This window comes from Sycon ciliatum, chromosome 5 (genome assembly GCF_964019385.1).
Source record: "Sycon ciliatum chromosome 5, ocSycCili1.1, whole genome shotgun sequence".
Lineage (NCBI taxonomy): Eukaryota > Metazoa > Porifera > Calcarea > Leucosolenida > Sycettidae > Sycon > Sycon ciliatum.
Genome location: NC_088647.1, coordinates 21,524,496 through 21,548,752, shown reverse-complemented (window position 1 = coordinate 21,548,752; position 24,257 = coordinate 21,524,496). Strand labels below are relative to the sequence as shown.

At 47.2% G+C, this 24,257-nt stretch overlaps 1 protein-coding gene and 2 long non-coding RNA genes across 3 annotated transcripts; 1 reads left to right on the top strand and 2 right to left on the bottom strand.

Moving 5' to 3' along the window:
• Positions 1-6,196: 6,196 nt before the first annotated feature.
• On the bottom strand, positions 6,197-20,373 carry LOC135818030 (transmembrane protein 144-like). The gene is made up of 11 exons (XM_065331355.1): positions 20,190-20,373; positions 19,580-19,762; positions 17,793-17,915; positions 16,852-16,951; positions 12,708-12,791; positions 11,843-11,921; positions 11,238-11,335; positions 10,347-10,615; positions 9,883-9,944; positions 8,184-8,237; positions 6,197-7,065 (listed from the first exon to the last, which is right to left on the bottom strand). Exons 1-11 carry the CDS (start codon positions 20,266-20,268, stop codon positions 6,973-6,975), a joined length of 1,224 nt encoding a protein of 407 aa, XP_065187427.1. The 5' UTR covers positions 20,269-20,373; the 3' UTR covers positions 6,197-6,972.
• LOC135818031 (uncharacterized) lies at positions 13,381-14,232 on the top strand. Its single transcript, XR_010553613.1, has 2 exons — positions 13,381-13,733; positions 13,945-14,232. It is a non-coding gene; the product is annotated as an uncharacterized LOC135818031 (long non-coding RNA).
• Positions 20,374-21,189: 816 nt separating the features above from the next.
• On the bottom strand, positions 21,190-24,008 carry LOC135818029 (uncharacterized). The gene is made up of 2 exons (XR_010553612.1): positions 23,677-24,008; positions 21,190-21,850 (listed from the first exon to the last, which is right to left on the bottom strand). It is a non-coding gene; the product is annotated as an uncharacterized LOC135818029 (long non-coding RNA).
• Positions 24,009-24,257: the final 249 nt, after the last annotated feature.

The window sequence follows — 24,257 nt, the reverse complement described above, 5'->3', positions numbered from 1 at the left end:
ACTTTCACAGACTAATCCGATAATTGGCATGTGGCCCTATCGGCACACACTCATGCGTATGCCGCTGAGTCTATCTATATGTGCACGCACATGTGTGTATACTTACACATTTTATTACGTATGCAAAATTAGGCAATCTACATGTACATATATATGTGTGTGCACTCACTCCTATGACATAGAACGACAGTGCAGGCTATGTAGAGTCGCACGAATGTGTGTTACCCGGGTGTGTATATGCATGCGCACTCGCGCGGGCGTTTTGTGTGCGCGCCTGGCATGGCATAACGCCGTTCAATATGACTAGTGTTGAACCGTGGTAATTTGCCCCACCCCTTCTTTTTTCTATTGGCGTTGGATATGCAACTAATGACATAAACTCGGTTGTTGAAAACGAGTGCCATGCACCACAAATTGCACAATGGATTGACAATAATATAATACAAGTAGCGCTGTAAAAGCGCTGGTAATACTCATGTTGCAGCCATGGCAGTTGTGATTAGCTTTCCAAGTCAAGCCTGCTACAGAAATTATTGCACTCTGACCAGCTGGAGTGGCCCAGGACTGCAGGTTGTGGAGAACAGGAGTGATGCTTGTATATACGCTTGTATTTACAAGATGGACTTCGAAGTAACGTTAGGTGTATTACTTGTATGTTCTTCTGCCTGTGCACGTGTACATGTGCTGGTCAGTGTGGAACCGCCATCCATATCAGATCATACAGCTCAGCTGCTATCAGTCTCAACAGCTTATATCTGGCAAATAGGGTTTTAGTGACTCAATTTTGCTTACTGTGTTCAACAGAGTGGCATTGCACACAGCTACTTTATGTAATAGTAGCATCTTGGACATTTTATATTTTTGGTAGTTAGCTTCAGTAGAAACTTCTCCAGTGTGGCTCTTAGCTTCATTACCATGGAGACTAAGCATTCAAGTAATGCACGAAGAACAGTGGCTAGATGCGAAGTGAAAAGCCATTGGACCGTACCCAATGGAATACGCATTTAGTATAGCAGTATTGCTTGCTATGTTGGCAGCAAACATTGTATAATAATAATTGCATTACCAGTAGAAAGTGCCCAATGTGCATTGCTTCAGCACTGTGTTTTGGACAAAGCAGTCAAAAAATTCCACATCAGTATTGGCTTCATGTTGGAGAAAGTTGTGAAAAACACTAGAGCATACATGTACACATGCTCAGCTACATGTATGGCATTTAGTATGTGGGCGACTTCAAAGTTCTATTTTGGTAGTTAGCTTCGGTAAAAACTGTCTAAACTTGATCCAAAGCTCTGCTACTATGTTCTGAAGATGTTGCAATCAAGTAATGTAAGACACGTATCTGCCGCATTGGAGCTAGTTGTGAAAACCTTTAGACCATACACACAACACACATGCTCAGCTATGGCATTTAGTATGTGGGCGACTTCAAAGTTCTATTTCGGTAGTTAGCTTCGGTGGAAACTGCTAAAACTTGATCCAAAGCTCTACTACTATGTTCTGAAGATGTTGCAATCAAGTAATGTAAGACACGTATCTGCCGCATTGGAGCTAGTTGTGAAAACCTTTAGACCATACACTCAATGCACATGCTCAGCTATTGCATTTAGTATGTGGGCGACTTCAAAGTTTTATTTTGGTAGTTAGCTTCGGTGGAAACTGCTAAAACTTGATCCAAAGCTCTACTACTATGTTCGGAAGATGTTGCAATCAATTATTGCAAGATACGTATCTGTCATATGGTGGAGTCAGGGGTTCTAAGGCGTTGGACAATGTCCCAGTGCAATGTGCTGATTCTTGAAAATATGGCATCACTTGACACTTCAAAGTTTTATTTCAAGAGTTACCTTCGGTAGAACCTGCTCAAACTTGCTACACAGTACCATTATTAGGTTATGATAGCATAACCATCGAATACAGGGCAAGTCCAGTGTCAAATACTTGTGGGCGGGGCTAATATGTGGGACGTGTGCGCTGAAATGGGATGATTCCGAAAAGAGAAAAAGGTCACCTTCTAGCAGAATTCTACCCACTTCTAAAGCTTATGCTGGTATTTAGCAAGTATACTACTGTCCTGATGTTGGACATCAAGAAAAATGGGGTAACTACGAGTGCTACGGCCAAAAAAGTGGTTTTCCGGTGTTTTTTGGCCTAAATTGGCAATTGTGAGTATGCTATGTTTGGCCCCTCCCCCGAGTGAAACCGGCCGGTAGAACTTGATAAAATTTTGTCTCCGTACACTAGATATCCTACGGAACAAAGTACAATCGTTTGTAGCCACGTTTCAAACAAAACAAATTTGGACCCGAGGGGTAGGAGCCACCTTAAGATCGTCCAGCTTTCTACATCATGCGGCATGTATCAGGAGCAGGGAGTAAAATAAGCACCAGGGCCGGGAGCTTATTTATACTCTTGATGCAGCACAGTAGGGACCGGCGGATTCTGCTCGAAAAGCAGTGAAATTGGCAGAACCATACAAACCTTGTGGCGGGCAATTCCTCGAATTCTGCTCCATTTGTTTTTATCCACATACCAAACATGCATGAAACTAACCAGAAAAAGTGCCGAATTCTGCCAATTAATTTTTCTGCCGGCAGAATCCGCCGGACCCTAATGCACAGTACGAGGAACAGGGGAGTCGCCGTAGCCCGTGGGCCTTTCACATGCGACTCCCAGCCTTGCACATGAACCATTTTTATTTAGGGTCTAACATTATTTCAAGGAATGCACTGCATACACGAGCCCAGTTACCGTATTTCCACAAATAGTAGGCCGGTCTACTATTTTTTCAACCTCGTCCTAACCCGGCCTTATAATCGAGGATGGTCTTGTAATCGAGGACGGTCTTTTATTCTTTCAACCCAGTTTGACCCCGGTCTTCTATTTTTCGCCACACAGTTTTACCCCCATTCTTCCATTTTCTTCTACACAGTTTGAGCACAGTCTTCTATTTTTTTTTCCACAGTTTGAGCACGGTCTTCTATTTTTAACACAAGTTTGAGACTCATTTAGTAGGCCCGGTCTTCTTAGGCCGTCATCACACCACGTTCTCCGACTCCCGTTTACGTCTACGTCTATGGTGAAAAAACCAAAATGGATGGTCGTGTCATCAGACAAGCACAGCTCTTGACGCGTACACGCAGTCAGGTTTTTGGAGAAATTTGAACCCGCGTACATCGAAGTTTTTTTTTTTTTTTTTTGATCTGAAATGTAGTCTTTGGCACCTATGATCAGGGGATGGCCCACGCCTGGTAAAAAAAAACAAAAACAAAAAACAAACAATGAGAAGTTGCGTACAAATCGTGTACAAACTAAACAGACTATGGATTCGAACATAACAGAGTGGAAAACCGGAATCCGAGAAAACGATAACATGCAAAATCATGAAAAAGTGGGGGGGGGGGGGTACTGAAGCAGAACAGTAGCCAAACACACCACGGATAGTTACCGAAAGCACTCTGCAGCAGCAAGGACCACAGAAGCATCAGAGTCAATGACTCTCTGGCGGGCATCTTGAGACCGTGGCCTGCGGTGACCACGGAGGCTGGCATTGGAGGCACGAACAAGAGAAAAGGAAACCCTTGACCTAATAAAGGCAAGAAGTGAGGAGAAGGGCTCCTTTCTCTTGTCGGCGAGCATAGAGGCGACACGCTTGAAAAAAGCGGAGGCGGACTTGCCGTAGCCGCCGGAAGCGCTAAACACAATGGGAGAAAAAGACGCGTGTTCAACTTCCCGGACGCGTTCTTCGTACGCGCGCCTTTTCTCGGCCTCATGCTTCCGGTAGGTGGCTGTGATGGACTGTTGGCGGTTGGAGCGGGCGTGCGGGTTGAATACCCGGATGTCCAGTAGTGCCCGTTCGAAACGTCCACCCCAGACACCCGATGCGGCCACATCCAGGCGGGCACCGTCCTCGGAGATGGCGGAGCGGTGACGGAATGTCTCACCGGTTAGCGGCTGGAGATGTGGCTCGACCTGGACATCATGGGCCACTTCACGCAGGAGAGATGCGGTGAGATCCCGAAGGTCATTATGCCGCATGGCGGGGTAGCCACCAGTTGGGCAAGACAGCGCGTGTTCCGGTGAAAACGCTTTGCCGCACACACATTCTGTTGGCAGGCCTGGAGGGGTCCAACCATACCGTAGGCAGAGAGCGTCCCAGAACGCCTGCTTGTGTAGGTTGAAACCAGGGAGTAGTAAAATACAGGGAGGTGACACGCCACTAATCGTGATTTTTGATGGGTGCCTCGCGCTTGTTTTTTTTTCTTTCGCAAAAAAGATGATCTGCTGAATCAATCTTGAGTATTTATTGAAGAACTAATTCCGTGAAAAGGTCTATCCATCTCATAGAACAGCATTTGTTTTGCTCTTGTGATACATCTGTGTCATCGTCATATGGAAAGGTACCACCCTTCCGAAATTCGTCCCGATCGACGGCATGGAGCAATAGAACGAAGGTGATTTCCTTGAGAACAATACGTGTACGATTGGAGATGAAAAGCGAGTGCACCGATTTCGAAGTCGAAAAAATCTCTAGGACACCACATGATCGGCACTAATTTCTCCTCAGTTGTGATCAACCAGTACTTCTCTACCTTCTTTGTGATGATGAGCATTTCATATTATGGTATGCTAGAGATTCGGGAGTTCACTTTTCGGAATGAAAGTTTGTCAAGGATTGAAATGCGGGCTACGTCGTCGTAAACAGCTTGTATCGATACAGGAAAAATCTACGGCACGCAGGGATATCTCCCAAAGTGATACCACTCTTGCTGGACTTCTATCCTGACATAGTGGTAGTTTGGTCGACTACCAAACTTTGTGAAGGCAGACAATTGTTGGAAATTCTCAGCGCTGAGTTTCTACGGGCTGCAGTATGAGTCCCTTTGGCGGTAGGTATTTTACTACTCCCTGATCAAGAGAATCCTGATCCGCGCGCGTGTCTACACACTTCGGTACCCATAGTACCCCAATCTCACCCGCCGGGTGAAAACGGTGCTGAGGCAATCGTCAAACTGGCCGTACATGCTCGTGTCACCTCCCTGTATTTTACTACTCCCTGGTTGAAACCATACTGACGAAGGGGCCGACAGGTCAACCAGCTGGAGGCGCCCTTTTCAGCAGCAAGATTCAGGGTGCGCTCTGTGGTGCTGGTGGAGGTGCGTACATCGAAGTACAGGGTCGCTCGGAAAAAGGCTGGGGGAGATACGCACGTTCATACAAAAAGTCGTATACCCCCCCTCTCCATACCACGTCTACGTCTCCCGTTTCCTCTGCTCCCGTTTTCACCCCGTATACGGATCATCATGACAACCGACCAAAAACTCCTTACGTGGACGTAGACGCAGCGCTTTGTAATTGTACCATGGTGTGATGACAGCCTGATCGGAGACGGTCTTTTATTTTTTCAATCGCCCCCTGCCCCGGTCTTGTATACGAGGAAGGCGTTGTATACGAGGACGGCCTTTTATTTGCGGAAATACGGTATATCTGATCGTCACTTCAGTGTCCTGTGGCCTTAACAGTCACGTTTCTGCAACATTGTATGCCAACTCTGAGAACATTTTAGGAGCTCAAGCCAAGAACTCCAGTAAAGGGAACTGTAGAGCATATCCAATGATCAAGTGGAAACTGGATGCCATGCAACTCAGATAGATATCTACAGTACAATGCTGCTCGACAAAGTCCGATCGCGCGTGTCAAGTACGCGCCTGTCGGACGCTGAAGAACAACCAGCCTAGAATTTCACCAAGCACAGCATACCACCTATGTATGGTGACACAAATGTGCATAGACCGTAGTACATGAAAATAAGAACGGTCTAGGCTAGGAGGCTGACACCCCCCCCCCCCCCCCCCCCCCCCAGTTCTTCGGCGAACGACAGTACTGTGTACATGTACGCCCAAGCAGTGGAAGAGCTGCCCGGTGGCGGGTAATACCCACTGCGTGATCACTGAAACAAGCCAGGTGGTCTTTAGAACCAGGTCCCACAGTGTCTCAGTGTAGCTCCCTGTACATCGGCACGTCGTCCCTACATCCTACATCCCCTGTGGCTTGTTTTGTGTTTGTCTCCACATGTCTCTTTGTAGGGCTGTGTTCCCAATAATAAAATAAAACTGTCCGTGCATGGAAAAACGGTCGCTAAGAGCAGGTGGTCGCTAAAACGAGAGGTCGCTTACACCAGGTTGTTCTGTACATGTAACAGTGCAGTGGCCTTCCAAACTACACAGATGTTACTTCGCGTGCTCCAACAGGAAATCCAGAAAAAGGCAGAAAGTGATGAAGCATCGGTATGCGCGGTAAGAAATGAATATGAATATGAAAGCAGTCGAAAATAAAGACATAAGAAGGCGTTCCGAAACTAATAATAATTTAGGCGAATCCAAGATAAGAATTCGATCAGAATGTTCATCAAAATAATAATATTATATGGGCTATAGTTAGCCCAATATTTAAAAAAAGAAAAAAAGAGAAGATAAACAGCCAAGTAAACTAGAGAATGGAATACGTGAAATGCTCTATAAGTCGCTCGCGACCATCCTACATGCACATATAAATACATCAAGAAATATATCAGGAGAGAAAAAACCCGGATACAGGCGCCCTAGGCAGACCAGCTGCCAAGGCAAAGCGGATGAGACACTATCCATCCATATTCTGTGGGTGTGTGCGTGCAGGGTGTGCGTGCAGGGTGTGCGTGCAGGGTGTGCGTGCTGTGAGCTAAGAGGAAACACGTGCCTAAGGGTGCGGGTGAGAGTGTAGGGTGACTAGCAATGGGACACACTGCGGCAAGTGCCCCGGAATCTGACATACTAATCCACGAAGTGAAACAGTTCGTTCTATACGCTTGACGACAACGAAATAATAGTGACCCTCTTCAGACATGAGCCTAAAGAGGAAAAGAGGATGAGGTGCTGGGCTTGGCTAGCATTCACCCTCTGCAAACACACAGCCAGCCCAACGATGATTTCTCTCTTACACATGGACAATCTTGGAGACGGCCACTTGCGCCACCCCGATGATGGTCATCAGGAATGCACAGCCCAGGAAGACGAAATTGCGCTTGCCCTGCAGAGCCAAACCACAGACAAACACGCAGCTCACTGCATGAGCTACAGGACCTCCAGACTCTGTCACCATCTATAGAGGTTATGCGAATGATTTCAGTGGGGTGAGTCAGCGAAACCACTTATGGCCGCTAAGCATACCGCGTGAGTCAGCAGAGTCGCTTATGGGAGCTAAGTACACATGTACAGCGGAACTGCTTGTGGGCGCTATTGTATGCAGAGCGAGTAGCTAGTGCAAAGGCAACGCTGTGCCGCGAGTCTGTGGCTTCGCCAAAGCATCTCAACTGGTGACGTAATCGCATAACCTCTGTACATGTACCGTTGTAGCGTAGGCAAGAAGAGCGCCCTGCCGCCACCGCCTCCATTTCATGGGTGTGCATAGGAGGTGCTGTGCTGGTACGCATGGCAATGGTTCACATAGCCGCCATCCGCTGTGAGAGGTTGCAGGGGGCATTCCCAGCCCCGGTCGCGGTGTGTACCCGCGATATACACATACGAACCGACCCTTAGAGAGGCTAGTCATGACACGAGCCACTCCAACAACCCCAACAAGCATTGGGACCTACTCGTACACCGAAACACTAGCTGTTTGTACTACAGTGAAACCTGTCTAAGGCTGCCGCTCAAGGGATCTTCAAAATGTGGTCTCTGTTAACAGGTGGTCTCATTATCCAGGGTCATTTGACCGGAAATAGCATCCCTTGGTCCTGGTTTTAGTGGTCTTCTGGGACAGGTGGTCGCCTCTTATGTGAGCGGTCGCCATGACAGGCTTCACTGTAATCGTTTTCTGCGCAGCATGCAATTATGGTCACTAAACATAATCACTATCTATTGAGACATTTACAGTCCATTTCAAAACTATAGACGCGTACCTAGGCAAAAACCGGTATGCCAGCATCTATACCACATAAAATCTGTGATCACTTTGTGCATAAATTTTTCCAAATTGGGCGTCTGTTATCCAATCCTTTAGAAACTATATGAGAGTAATTGTGGAGCGATCCTGAGCAATATTCCGAAAACTATTCTCAAAAAGTTCCAGCCAAATTTGAAATATATCAAAAACCCTACGCGTCTATAGTTTTGAAATGCACTGTAGAGCTTCCATTCGCACCGTACCTTGATTTCTCCAAAGAAGATGATACCAACCACAGCACCCACCAGACCAGGACCCTGCCATTCAGAATGTCAAGCAGCACACATACATACACATACACTTGTACTTGCTCACTGCCAAAACTGGTTGCGTGGGTCTCCCCGGGGAGAGGGGCGAGAGACTCAAAAGGAATCTTGGAAAGATGACTCAATTGACTATTGAACCGCCCAACGGCCGACACCCCCTGAAATCCCCAAACTATGGGTGGACTTGGGAAATGATCCCACTTATGGGCTCACCACACACACACACACACACACACACACACACACACACACACACACACACACACACACACATGCACACGCACGCACGCACACACACACACACACACACACACACACACACACACACCATACTGACCAACCACCACAATCTCAATCCCTTGACAAGACATGCAGAATCCCTGGATTTCTCTCAAAATCCCTGGATGGCACAAAAACAAGTGAAAAAGAGCTTTTCCCGCCAAAAAACGTTCGACTCTGCAGCTGTGCGTACAGCACAGATCGACCCTAGGCTGTAGTACAGTTTGATCAGTCGGCGCCCGCCTGTCACTTATATTTGTCAGTGCAGATCTTGCAAAGGTCTTCAAAGTGCTGTGCACAGTTCGAAGTGCGAATGAGCACCGTACATACCTTTGAAAAAAGTTCAAAAAACCGGGACATTCGGGCAGAAACCATGGAGTTTTCAGAGAAAATCCTGTATCAGACAAAACTTTGGTTTTTCCGGGAGTTTGCTTGAAATCCCCGGGACCCCGGGAGGAGTGTTGATTTTCCGGGATTTTCCCGGGAAAAACGGGAGGGTTGGCCAGTATGACACACACACACACACACACACACACACACACACACACACACACACACACACACACACACACACACACACACACACACACACACACACACACACACACACACACACACACACACACACACACACACACACACACACACACACACACACACACACACACACACACACACACACACACACACACACACACACACACACACACACACACACACACACACACACACACACACACACACACACAAGAGCGCATGCAGTGTAAAATCGAGCAAGCGCACCACCCAGAACCACGAGAGGGGCTTTCTTCAAGTGCAGGCATTTCGTGTGTGCGCTTATTATACTCTTGATAGTGTGGTGCTTTGTGGACCTCTGGTCTAAAAGGCACATGCTAGAATCCAGTGCATGCTAGAATCCAACACATGCTAGAATCCAGCACATGCACTTGGGCTATCTGTATCAAGTACAGTAAAACCTGTGACTACCGACCACCCCTTAGGCCCAGAGAAAGTGGTCTTTAGTGGCAGGTGGTCCTTAGTTAGATGTTTGCACCGCACAACCATAATGAATGTGAGACCGTCCGTGCCTGGCGAAGTGGTCTGTAGTACCAGGCTGGTCGCTAGTCTCGGTGGTCTTTAGTTACAGGTTCTACTGTACTGCATGCAGCTTTCGTAACCAGTCATACTTGAAGCAGTTGAATAGGATTTTAATGGTCTATCTGACCACGGATTGGAGGCTTTCAACTTCAAGTCACTCAGGCGTACATGCAACCTCGTGAGATATCTGCCCGAATCTATCCAGAAGCCTACATGCAAAAGACAGAACATAGTGCAGGTGGTCGCGGGCAGTCCTTACCGTTGTGATGAGGGGGAAGGCCACAGCCTGGCTGAGCTTCTCATTGGCAATGAACCAGCTTGCTGTAATGAAGAACAACAAGTACAACATAATATGGTCAGACTGTCCTCCTTCCAATAAACCAGCTGGCTGTAATACAGAGCAGAGCAAGAAGCAACATAATAAAAGTTCAGTCAACCTTGCGAATAACGACCCTCGATTGCACATGAGAGAAGTGTTATTATTCGTGAGTTGTAGTTATTTTCGAAGTGAAAAGTATGCAGACACATGGTCACTAGGTCTGAAGATAGTGTTGTTTTTCGGGTGCACCTCGCCAAAAATGACACATTTTTCACACTGATGCGCAGAGCAAAGCCGAGTAACTTATTTACTCTGTGATCTACACTATCAGATAGCCGGGAGCAATGAAAGTCGTGAAGCAATACAGAATGAGATAAAAGCGCGGTGGCAAACCTGAGACGTACCATCAGCAATGGCCCACATGACACCGGACATGAGTCCCGGTAGGATGCACTTGGGATACACCCTCGGACTGCTCTTCATCACGGCACAGTACAGGAAGAAGTAGATGGAGCTGGTGGCCAGGATGCCGCAGAAGTGAGGGAAGACAAAGTCCAGGCTGACGTAGGTGGATGGTTCCAGGCCGTGCAGCGTGACGTTCTCCTCCAGGTGCGTGACCGGGTTGAAGTTGACGCCGTACAGAGCGCCGGCAAACAGGCTCATGCCAATAGCGCTGCACACACACAGGTGTAATAAGTATGTACCAGTGAACACATGCACACACATGCACGCACATGCATGCACAAATGCGCACGCAACACACACAGCATGCGCACGCACACGCACACACACACACACACACACATGCATGATCACACATACCGGTACATATTTTTCAGAGTAAGCAAACTCATGGTATACAGAGTATTCACACCGTGCTTATATGTCACCTTTGTGGTAAATACATTTCTGCTTAGTGAAACTCGACCTCATGAAGAAAGTAGTGGTATGTTCAAGTGTGCAGAATAGCGCTGCTGGTGCTAGGAATGTGCAGTGTGCCCAGTGCTACTTTACCGAGGTCAAAAGGTAATGGTCAGTGCTTCACCTTGTGTCTCAGGAGCAACGAATTTACTAGGGCTGAAAATTACACCATGTTCCAAGCATCTATCACTATCAGTGATCCAAGCAGTCAACGTTGCCGTCGCCTCTACCTCCCTCCCTCCCCCCCCCCCCCCCCTCTCTCTCTCTCTCTCTCTCTCTCTCTCTCTCTCTATCTATCTCTCTCTGTGTCTCTGTCTCTGTTTCTGTCTTATCCAAGCCGCAGGGCCAGGCTGCACAAGACACGGTCAACTTACACAGCTTTCTTGACCATGGGGTTTTTGATCTTGTCCGTCCAAGAAGCATCGTCATCCTGCCCACTGTCCATGCGCTGTACCGACAGCCTGCCAGAGCCCTGTGTGATCAAGTAGACACGTGCATGTGAGCAGGACAGAACCAACGTTAGAAAATGCAGCACACCTTTGCGGCTTTCCTACACTCTTCCACCTGTAGATCTTGATCCTTTCAGGGTTGTCCATGCGCATCAAAACGTGACACAATAACCGGGAGCAGAGAACGTGTTTATTTCTCATGGCTGCTCAACAAGAGGCATTCACTGAACATAATTCAGATACGTCAGCACAACCACAACTCAAACCTGATTCCCTGTACATGATAAAAAAATTAAAAAACGAAGTTGGTCTTTGGCTACAGTACTACTGCAAAGTCTGAAAGAACTGAGGAGTCAGCCTCGTAGCCTAGACCGTTCTTATTTTCATGCACTACAGTCTATGCACAGTTGAGTCACCGTGCATACATTGGTATGCCGTGCTTGATGAAATTCTAGCCTGTTTCGTTCTTCGGCACTCCGTTCTTCGGGACTCGACAGTACTGTTACGGTCTGTAGTACGCTCTAACTTACCGCCAGAAGATGCGTGCTCTCGTCAGGTTCTGATGGCAGTGGCTGCGGCTCCGTCTTCACGAAGAAGTACAACATTAAGCTACAAGAACACACCCACACACAAATCCACACACGTAGATATAGTACCGATGAGGAATTTTCCTACTTCTCTTGGGAGTAGCCACTGAACAGGGAGAAAAAAACTGTCCCGCAAAACAGGATAGAACGAGGCACAGTTGGAAGCTGTACTGCATAAATCGGATCATAACTACAGGGACATCACTACAGGGTGGCCTGTCGAAGCCGACCGCTCGGGGGATCTGAAAGACGTGGTCCCCGTGTATAGGTGGTGGTGTTCTTACCCACCATGGACACTTGACTGGAAAATAACACCCCTTGGTTCTGCGTGTAGTGGTCTTCTGGGATAGGGGTTGCCTTATCACAGTGGTCGCGTTGAACGGTATTACTCTACTACTGTAAAAGCAGAAATTTTCGGTGGTGTTTTATTTTCGGTATTAAACTTCGGTGCCGACAATTTCTACCGAAAATAAAACGCACCGAAATTTTCGGTACAACCGATATTGTATACATGTAGTACTAGTACACTTACCTGGAAAACGGGTTTTACCGAAAATTTCCCTCCACCGAACTGCCGATTTTGGAGAATACCGAAAATATTACACCACCGAAAATTTCTGCTTTTACAGTATTGCAATGATTGAGTTTAGTTTACTTCAGTAGAAAAAAGAAACAGGCATTCCACCTTCTTATCTAACCATGTGAACAGACTCTCAATAAAAGAAGAACGTTGCTATCTAGAAATCAAGAGTTTTAGTAGTGTTAGCACTTCTATCTCTCTACTCTCCCCTGCCCGCGCTGTACTCACCCGAGAACGCAAAACACAATTCCGAGATCATTGAGTAGCTTGCTGCATGGGATCTCTGGTTTAGTTATACCCAGGATACCAAACCTGTAGAAACAGAAGAGACACAGGTAGTGGTGATAACTCATCAGCACAGATCAGTTCCTCGTCTTCACCAGCAGTTTGACCTCGTCCCCTGTCGCCCCTCTCTGTCCGTGTCTGTTGTCTCTCTCCCTTCGCCAAACACGCACATGCACACACACACATGCGCGCAAGCGCGCGCGCGCACACACACACACACACACACACACATACACACACACAAATACTGTTGTGAATTCCAGCAGAAATCCAAGAGAGCTCGATACCGGGAAGGTAGAGCCGTGACACACTAGTCAGAACAACAGATGGCCTGATCAGTCACAACTTAAAGTTTCATGCCATCTCAGGCACTCATCAGGTGATGAGTGCCTGAGATGGAACTACACCCAAAAATCAAAACTTCATGGTCCGTAGAGTTTTGGACGCTGAGTCGAATGGTGAAGGTCCCACTTCGATCCGACCAAGCGTTCTTGAGATATAATCAGTTTGCAATTGTCCTTTTCGGGTCCGTGCCGTGACGTCACAAACCCGTGACGTCATTGAGACTTGGTGATCCTTTGGCCAGATCCAGAAACACTGGGATTTGCATCTTCTTTCTGTTTGTCCATGGAAGAAGAGGGTATTTGTGTCATCATGGCTTCTGGCTGTGTTGTTGGCTACTATAATCTTACTGGTAACCCCCCTGGGATGAACCTGCACCAATTTCCGAAGGATTGTGCTTGGCACAGGCCGAGCAGTGCCGCCATAGCAGCTATCAAGCGACATAATTATTTGCTTGACAATTTCGGGACTACAATGTAAATCCTTCGCGTGTGTTCCAGCCATTTGGCAGAGGAGGATTTTCAGGAGGAATATTATGCACTCATCCGATGCGGACGCTGGTGGATGAAACTGTGGTGTGTCCTTTTTTCGCACGCCACACTGTGAAGCGCCAGTCGAAAAGTGGAGGTGAGTGCAATATTTCAAAAACACTAGCTACTGTATGTAGTTCTTTCTTTTCCAAAGCATTTGTAGAATTGTTTTGGACTACATCACTACGAAATGTGAAGCTTTCCGAAACCGGCCTGATGAGGTGGACGGCAGTAGATCTCCTGTTTCCCTAGGCTATACTGCGTGCGATCGATGAACCTGTCTGCGATTGCTGTTCTTGATTTTACAGGAAGAAGATCAAGAGCGGCTGTACCATCGGTCGCAGTGACTCAGTGTTGAGCTACGACCACTGCCAGTGCCACCGCCCAAAGGTTATAGGAAGGACTGTTTGCAGCGCCAGCGCCTCTAGCTGGCATGTTTTTTCCTGTATGAACACACAGCCTGTACTGCTGATAAGCTACATCACGTAATGACCCGCAGTTCAAGGAGAGAAGATAGTCCACATACCGGCAACAGTGTACACCTCAGGAGCTCGTTGCGTTTTCTCAGTATGGATGCAGATGAGAGCCAGACATTATTATTATTGTGTGTATGCGTGCACGAGCGTTAGTGTGTGCGTGCACGAGCGTGTGTGCGTGCGCGCGCGCCCGTGCGTGAGTGTGCGCGTGCGTGAGTGTGCGCGCACGTGAGTGTGTTTGAGAGACAGACATTATTATTATTGTGTGTGTGCGTGCACGCGCGTGAGTGTGTGTGTGCGCGCGCACGCGCGTGACACTGAGTGTGTGTGCGCGCACACGCGCGTGAGTGTGTGTGTGCGCGCACACGCGCGTGAGTGTGTGTGTGCGCGCACACGCGCGTGTGTGTGTGCGCGCACTTGCGTGAGTGTCTGTGTGTGCGCGCACGCGCATGAGTGCGCGCGCAGGCGCACACATGCGTGTGCTTTTGTGTAACGTAATATAACATTCCAAAGATATTCACGTCATCTATTCTGTGTTCTCCTTTAGGTCATTCTCTCCCCCTTGCGGGAGGGACATGGAATGACAAGTAGTAGATGCATTGCCGTTAGTGATCCTGAGGGATGTGTGGGTATGCAACCAAGTGCATGAGTGCGCGCATGTGTGCGTGCATGTGCACAGGCACTTGTATGCTTATGCATTCGTGTGAGCACGCGCTTGTGAAATCGCGTGTCTGTGTGCGTGAGCATGTGTGACTACTATACTATGTGCCCACCAAGGTGAGCACATGTGCGTGCGTGGGGCGCAGGCGGATATGTGCACACATTTTTAGAATGATAATCAAGAAGGACAGAGCTGTTCTGGTAATGCAGTCATGAGACACCACAGTAGGGCAAAACGCACTCAATATGCTACTGTGCTGCTGCTAGAGTGCACAGCGTAATTGTTGGTACACAGCTACGTGAAATACAAGAGAACGTCTCAGCATTCTGTAAAGACTAAGTGATAATGCAAAAGGTGAGAATGTATTTCGCCACAATACGAATTGAGGTGCAGTCCACTTATGTGAGATAAAGCACAAGTGAACCGATACACATTGCACGACTTGCACGGAGATAATGCTAGCCATGTTACGCAGCAAACTCCATGTACAGGAGTACGAGTGAGGAGACTATTGATCTGAGTACTGTGCGAATACAAAATTTCAAACGATATGAAGAGAACGATTCGATTTGTGAGCATTACGTAGGACTATACTGTGAAAACACTTACGGATTGTCAGTCTTGTCTGAGCTGCTTTGGCTGCCGCTTCATTTCGAAATAGCCCAGCCAACCGGTTGCCAGATATTGCTGATGGAGAGCGACTTCTCCAATTGCAGTCATTTCTGCTTCATCCACATTTACAGCCCGAATGGAAGCCACCGCTTGCGCTGCCATAATTATCCTTTCCTGAAAATTTCGGCTCATGCCCGAAGCCAAACATTTTCAGCTCAGGCTCTGAGCTTTCAAGCTCGTCTGATACGTCGGAATCGCTCATGGTGAGGACGTCTTTGTCAGAACTATTCCTTTCACATACCAAAATACCTGTACTTCTGTTCTTGGCCCAAGCAAGCGAGTCTCAATGACGTAGAAGGGCGTGTTGGGGGTGTGTCGCGGCCGCATGACGTCATGGCGCGTCCCCCGAAAGTACAATTTAAACCGAAGATATCTCAGGAACGCTTGGTTGGATCGAAGTGGGACCTTCACCATTCGACTCAGCGTCCAAAACTCTACGGACCATGAAGTTTTGATTTTTGGGTGTAGTTCCCCTTTAACCCTTTATGGACGGATTACTAGCACAGTACGCACCAGAATTACAAAATGTCAGTACAATTTTCAACTTTACCTTGTCAAAACTTTGGTGTCCTTCACTTGATTTTCACGATCAAGGGCTCATTGGAAAGCTCTTGACGAGAGCAACGCCAGGGTACCAATCTCCATTATCCAGCCGCCACAAATCAGGCGCGGTAACACAGCATAGTCGTCTCCAAGCCTGATATGCAAGCAAATTCGTCCCATCAACGCCATTCCACTCTCCTTCATCGCAGAACGCTCAAATCTGTTTGAGACGATTCAAACTTCAGCCGGCTACGTCATTATCATGTGCTGAGTCGCTCAAAGAGCACACGAAAAGGGATTTCCCCCCAAAATGGCGAAATGATTGATCAAAAATTTGAATTTGCCGATGTAAGAATACGGCGTGCGATATCTCTGGCGTCCGACATTGTAACTCTTCGACGATTGTTGCATTGGACAGCTTGGAGTTCCCGCTACCACGTAGACCCTTCGATTGTGGAATTTGCTCAAGAAACAATGGAGTTACGAAGTTACGAAGTTTCGATCTTATTAGATCGAAACTCGTACAGTCCGTCCACAAAGGGTTAAGTTGTGACTGATCAGGCCATCTGTTGTTCTGACTAGTGTATACACAGTGTACACAGTTTACACACACATATAATATATACTCACACACACACACACGCCATGTCCACTCCACCCTCACACCTGCCTAACCACGCACGTCCACACCAACAAACACCCACCCACACCCACCCATGTACCATGCATACACCCATACCCACCCACCTACACCCGCACCCCCCCCCCCCCCCCCCCCCCCCCCCCCTCCTCACACACACACACACACACACACTAATACCCACATCACACCCACGTCCACACCTACACACATAAACACTTACCTAGCACTGGCCCAGCCAAATAGAAGATTAGCCAACCCCCAGATCAACAGACCCATGCCAAGACCGATCATCTTCACGATGGGCACAACAGTGATATTTCCTGCACACAAACAGAGCAAATAAATGTCACACAATCATGTTCAATTTTTCTTCAGACTTCTCCAAGCTGCAGGAGAGACTAATTTGGTTTGACACTGTTGACAGATGCGCCGACCCTGCTCCTCTCTAACAGGTTCAGGGAAGGTGCGAGCTGTGTGTATTTTTATTATTATTATTTTACTGTTTGCATCTTTCCCTCAAGCCAATGAATACTCATGTTCAAAGTAACGGCAAGAGTACATAACCCCCCAGAGTGTGCAACGCCTGATCCAGCTCTGCATAGGGTCTTGGTCGAGCGGAATCGGATCTTTGCGTCATAATACCGTACACATCTGAGGGGAACCCGGGGAGTCGCGGGTACTCTTGGATCAAAAACAATGGTGCCCTGCCTCGAGGCCGGCCTTGCGCTGGTGTGAAGTGTACGCATGACATCAGAAGATCCGATTCCGCTCGACCAAGACCCTACACAGAGCTGGATCGGCGTTGCACACTCTGGGGGGTTATGTACTCTTGGTAACGGATTGCTAGCGTCCCTGTGACCTAACATTCCAATTTCCTACATCTCTGTATTCTCTTCTAGCGGTCATCTTCTTCACGCCGACATTTCGTTTTGGAACACAGTGTGTTGGCAAAAGAGTTTGCTCAAGAGCTAGCTACCTGCAGCACAGCAGAGCAGACGGCTCTTGGCAAGCTGGCACCATAATCGTACACCCGCACCTGCGTTAGGGATTTCAGACACCCCTTGCGAACTGTTACATGTTGGCAAAGTCGGTGCCCCCCAGGTTACCAGGAACATTGTGGTGTTGGCACCCTACTAGAATAGATCAGTGTTGAAGCCTTACCAGTTGCCCATAGCAACCCTCCCACCATGGCCAGTGGCTGGAACTTTGGGAATCCTCGAATGGCGTATATGACCAGGCCAGACAGCCAGATACCCATACAGACAATCCACTGGAAGAACATACCTGCAGCAGTGCAGAGCATCCATGACAAAACAGAACAACATGGGATACAGGATAGGGGATATGAGAGAGGGAGAGGGAGAGAGGGAGAGGGAGAGAGAGAGAGAGAGAGAGAGAGAGAGAGAGAGAGAGAGAGAGAGAGAGAGAGAGAGAGAGAGAGAGAGAGAGAGAGAGAGAGAGAGAGAGAGAGAGAGAGAGAGAGAGAGAGAGAGAGAGAGAGATAGAGAGAGAGAGAGAGAATGAGAGAGAGAGAAAGAGAGAGAGAATATGTTTGTACGTGAAGCATGTGTGTGTGTGTGTGTGTGTGTGTGTGTGTGTGTGTGTGTGTGTGTGTGTGTGTGTGTGTGTGTGTGTGTGCCAACCTGTCGGAAGGCTACCTTCTTGCCAAAGCATTTGGAAGTTGGACTAGTTTCGGCTCCACAATCCAGTGTGTCGTTACTATATACAGTCCATTTCAAAACTATAGACGTGTACCTAGGCAAAAACCGTTATGCCAGCATCTATACCACATAAAATCTGTGATCACTTTGTGCATAAATTCTTCCAAATTGGGCGTCTGTTATCCAATCGTTTAGAAACTATATGAGAGTAATTGTGGAGCGGACCTGAGTAATATTCCGAAAACTATTCTCAAAAAGCTCCAGCCAAATTTGAAATATTTCAAAAACCCTACGCGTCTATAGTTTTGAAATGGACTGTAGCTTTCATGGCTGAGGTTGTTGGTGTGTCTGTTGGCTCTGGGTTCCCAGTACTCAGTAGCCGAGGCTGGTTGGTAAAGTAACTCCAATTTCACTTCAATGTACCAGTGCATCTAGTGTCTGCTTCTATCGAAGCAGCGTGCTGTACACTGGTTACCGCAGCAAGTGTAGGGTGTGCATAGGTAACTGTCTTGGCCGTTTTATGCCAATGTACTCCGTGTGGTGTAGACCAGGTGTGCATTGGTGGTCAATTCACATGGCTTCGCCAGTTGTGTGGATTAGACAGTTATCTGGCGTAAGTCTTGATCTGTCTCATTCAGATCTTGTTCGCTATCGTTGCTATAAGAGAAAATCTGTGGGTGCACATCCAGTGCATTTGCAGATTTGCGTGCTTCTCTTGCGACGGGTGTATACATGGTATACATGGTGTGTGTGTGTGTGTGTGCGAGCGTATGTGTGTGTGTTCTGGTCTGGAGAAGAACGGTTGCACTTTTTGGTGCTCCTGTTTCTTGAGTTTGCCACAGGACGCAGTCCATCTCCGTGTGGTGTAGACCAGGAGATGGCTGTAGTGGCGCTCTACAGCAGGCTTGCCGCCTGCTGAGAGCTGTTTGTTGAACACACACGGCACGAGTTGGCTTCTTCACGCTGAGAAATTCAAAAATTCAAAATTTGTTTATGGCGAGAGTAAAGAAGAATGTTGAGAGACGTTGGTGACCTCAAGCGGCATGCGCCATACTGCAGATTTCGAGTTTAGAGCCTCAGCGTGAGGAAGCCATCGCTATCCTTGCTACGGCAATGAGCGTTCAAGGTATGCGGCCACTAACAGGTTAACACCATAAGAAAAAGGTACCGCATTGGTCCATACCCTCGGACAAATTGAAACCATACGAAAAGAACGAGATTCAAGTTTTAGAAATAGAAGACACTACTACATGCACTGGATTGCACAGCATCGCTATGACCCCTTACCATCGCCAGTCTCAATCTTCTTTACAGGCAAGAAGTTGATGCCAAAAAAGACAACAGAGACCGCAGCACAGACGAATCCGAGCCATGTTGATGGCTGGTGAGGGCAGTCACTGGTGGTGCTGTTAGTGGTGTTGCCTGCCGTCTCCAGATCCTGGTCAAAGTAGATGCCCATCACATCTTGTGCTGAATGGCGGGAGGTGCAGAAAGCACACGTGCGCACACACGTATCCGTGAACACACATACACAAACACACACACACACATGTCCGGGCTCAACTTCTACCGGTACCAACCTTTTTAAATATTTTTGTTTTCAGTCCCTGATTATGTGTTGGACTGTTGGTACAGTAATTACATGTCCAAAAACGCCTATTCACAAAAAAATTACCAATAATTTATTTATTTCATCCTCGAAATTGAAATTTGCCAGATGCATCGATGATAATCTTATGGATTAGTACTTAGTAGCCAACCTGGCCGGCCGGGTGGGGAAAGACTCTTGGCTTCAGAATACCGTTAGTGAAAACTCTTCGCGTGGTTTCAAACAATCTCCACAATCGTAATTCGTATTTCAGTAATGGGCATGTGATCTCGTAATTGATACACGTACCAGAACGGTAGAAGTATTGCCCCTGAACTGTTGCGACGCTGAGCGTCAGCAGGAGAACGAGGCATAGCCGAGACTTCATTCTTCTCGCTGAAGGTCTTCGATGCACCTGGCACTGACTTATTGTACTTCAAACCCTGACACAACAGTACAGCTAGCTCTACATACACAGAAACTCACCAGTCACAACGACCACAACGTTACTTGAAAAGTTGAAAGTAACTTTCTTTTTTTTTGAAGGCAGGCCAACCCGGACCCCGCGTACCGGCATACCGTAGAAATCTACGCGTCACTACGCCCAACATTTTTTTCAAGACTTCAAGTACCGGTACAACTGCAATCAGTCCGTGCGCCAAATTCAAAAAAGTCGTCTAGAAGTTGCACTTTTATTTGCAACCGCGGGAAATTTGAGAGGTCTCGAGAAGAAAATTCTCAATGGGACTCAAAATTGACAAACAAGACGACGACCAGCGCTCGAGCATAGTACCTTTTCGCCATTCCTTCGTGCATGATACCTATTCTAATTGATAAACACTACCCTCATGTTTCGTTTCATGCGCAACGGACGAAGCGAAGTGTCTTTTTTCGTCCACGAAAGAAAGGTAAGGAAATTGTCGTCTTCGCGACACCCTTCGGATTATTTAGTGGGGCATTGTGGGCCAAGGATATTTTTTCTTTTTCTTTACAACTGTCCCCAGGTACTGAGACGGCGCTGATATCCTAGGAGTTCTGTTAGTGCAAAATGCCAGGTTACTGACTTATGGCGAGGTTTGTCCACCCAAAAATATGGGAGATTTCTTGGATAACATACACACATAATACAGTGAATGGTATTGCAGTGGGCATCCAAAACGGTTGAACCAAACAAATATGGTATGATACCTAGAGGCTAGGCACACAAAAATCACTCAGGAATTGGACGCAAGTCCCGGGACCTTGGTGCGTCATTACACCCGGACATTGAATGTTTGCCGGCACACGGCTTTTGCTCCACCACTTCATACAAGTTTACGCACTCACTCAATTCAAAAGACTGGAACGAGACCAAACCGAATGTGACAACTAAGAGCGAGTTGTGCATTTGTTGGAACAACGTTCGGGCATTGCGAGAAGGATATCAGCAGGGTCCAACAATGGCAGCAACAGCACCAGGTGATGATGGAGTACCAAGGAGCTTGTATCATGCACATTACAGTGAGCAACAAGAGAAACCGTACTGTGGTACGTGAAATCAGAGCCTGGGCAGGATGATCGACACTGTACACTGTGCTACAGCGCCTCAATTGTGCGAGAGAAAACAAACAGACCAGCAAGCACAGATCATGAACTGGTACACAACATTGACAAAGCACAAACCGCACAGCAAAGTTACAGGGCATAGCCGAGCGTTTTGTTGCCAATGAATTGCTTGAGAAGGGAGCAGTATTCCTTGTAACATTGCATGGAGTAAACGAGAACGCAGAGTCAGAACCAGGCGTAACAAGGCAAGACGGCTACTGTACAGGGGCAGGCTTGACGATCACTTGCATACTCGCAATTTTGGTACAACCAGGAAATTAGGCATCACGTCATACCGAAGTGGCTTCAACACGCTACATTGCATTCATAGCTGTACGGTGAACCTGTTACACGAGCTTCTGTGAAACAGACAGCATGCCAATGACCTGCAAGCACCAACAAACGCAGCCGGTAAAACAAACGCTACATAACTGCCCAACATAAACTTGTACATGCTGATGAGAAGCAAGAATGTGCTTGATGTTGGAAGTTATGCTCGCATATTCAAAAACATGCATGGAAAAACATCAATGACATTGTTCACGAATACAACAGAAACATCATACAGGGAGAGTAAGTAATCCTTCCTCCGTTTTGTATACGCGCACGCGCGCGCGTGTGGTAGATAAATCCGTTTGGCATGACTTTCGATCGAGGTTGCGTTCACCGTAGAGATAGGTGAACTCGAAGCCAACACCTCTCACTTTCGCTCTACCGATGCGATCCTTGTGCTAAGTTGTGGTAGTGGCTCAACAGAACAGGACAGGTGTGTGTGTGTGTGCACACGCGCGCGTGCACGCATGTGTGTGTGTGTGCGTGCGTGTGTGTGTATGTGTAAGTGTGGTTTCTGAACTTTTCTCACAATCGTATAAGTTTCAAATTGTCGTGAAAACCCAGCTACACTGTGACCGGTACAATCGCATGTCGTTTACTAGTATCTGGCGGTCAGTCACATGGCATGTCGGGTATCCAACAGCACCGCACTGACAGCTTATAGACCTTATATTTAGTATTTATAGTCCTACTTCAAGTAAATGTAGACAGTCAGCATCATGAAAGTTGCCATTACGTAGAGTTAAATACAAGCCAGTCTCTAGAGATGAGCACGACTGTCTCAGGGTAATACTAGTGATAAATACAGGTACTTCGAAGTACTGTCTTTTTTATCTGTTAAGTTAACATAAGATGGCTTTGTAGCTTCAGTCGTCCAGAATATTCATTTTATTCCGCGGTTGCCGCATAATCGACACGCAACTGTACTTGTGCAAATCTCCAAACGCTACGTAATTGGCCGACATTTACTTGTCCACGGTGATGAGAAGCACGGCTCTCCTAATTTTTAAATCATGAAAGGATTACATATGCAGGTACATGCATACAATGTGCACTATCCTGAAGTCGTGCGCAAATATTCAAAATCATTCACCGAACACAGAGAGGCGCACATACCGTAAAGTACCGCGAGAGCGCCCCACCTTGATTTTGCTGCGACAGATTTATATAATACAGCCAGGGAAAGGAAAATCGTGTGGCAGAGTGCAACGAAGTTCGTACGGTGTGAGCAACTTAGTGTACTAAGGTCACACTAAGCAGGTTTTGTGTGGAGCTCGTGTCCGCTCGAAGGCACAGATTGTCTGCAGAACGTGCAATATGTGTACAAAGTTCGTGTCGTATAACCTACAGACCGGAGACCACCCCCACAATACGACCCCGAAAGGACGAGATGGTGGGGCGCTCTGGCGGTACTTTACGGTACATGTAAATACGAAGGAACCACATGCGCAGCAAGGAGATTAGTCATTACTTTACTTATGAGTTGATGGATAGAAGTTTCCTTTCAGCTGACCATTACCACTCATGAAAGCAATAGTGAGTGCTGTTGTTCTGATTCACAGGTATATATTCGGCACTTAGCGCAATGTGTTTTCGAAGCTAGGCACACGATTTGCATGAGGAAATCATGCAAAGATGTGGCATAAGGCCCTACAAACATGACCTAGGTAAAGGGATGCTATTATTTGCATTTGCAGTACTTTGCCATAGGATAATTTGTGTATGATTGTGTTGATCAATTTCACATAATTTCACGACAGGTCATAGTTTATTTAGTGGGGTGTTGTGGGCCAAGGATCTACGACCATGTCTTTTGCATTTCGAACAAGTAGACACTTTCAACAATTCATACAAAAAATGCCTTCAGTGCAAAACATACCGTTCGGACACACCAGGCAGTCCTTTCCAGCCTTGATTTTCAAGTGCAGACGTATCCACGATGACCTTCGAGTGAACTGCGGCTTGGAACACTTTGAATACGAACCACACACTCAAACTAACTAGACCACCGCATAGCTAGTGTATTCACGGAGCCAAAGAAGTCTCCTTCTGCCCCCACAGGGTCTTGGTTAGTTCTCTAGAAGGGACGAGAGCCATACCTAAATTCAATAAATTCTCCAATTCCAAAAGCCTCAAATGAAGGCGTCTTGGTGACTTCGTTTCCCGCGGTTGCAAATAAAATCAGCCCTTGAGTACCCCTTGGCGCACGGACTGCAATGGTACATGTACAGTGCGATTAGTTCAGCCATAAAACCTGTCAAAGCTTACTTTGAGTTTGAAGATAATTATGGGATGGACCTATTACTGAGTATTAGGGCTTCATGCCGATGCAGGTCATGTCACGAGCAAGTCATACAATGACATAGTCACATTTTGTGATGTCAGCATAGGTGCCAATATAACACCTCAACTGCCAACATCCTGTTCATGTAGATCTACCCGTATTGGCTCTTGGTAGAT

Coding starts and splice junctions, on each gene's coding strand:
- LOC135818030 (XM_065331355.1), bottom strand. CDS start 20,268: ATGAAGTCTCGGCTATGCCTCGTTCTCCTGCTGACGCTCAGCGTCGCA. Junction 19,763..20,189: donor GCAATACTTCTACCGTTCTG/GTACGTGTATCA, acceptor CCCGCCATTCAG/CACAAGATGTGATGGGCATC. Junction 11,336..11,842: donor AGAGCACGCATCTTCTGGCG/GTAAGTTAGAGC, acceptor TTGATCACACAG/GGCTCTGGCAGGCTGTCGGT.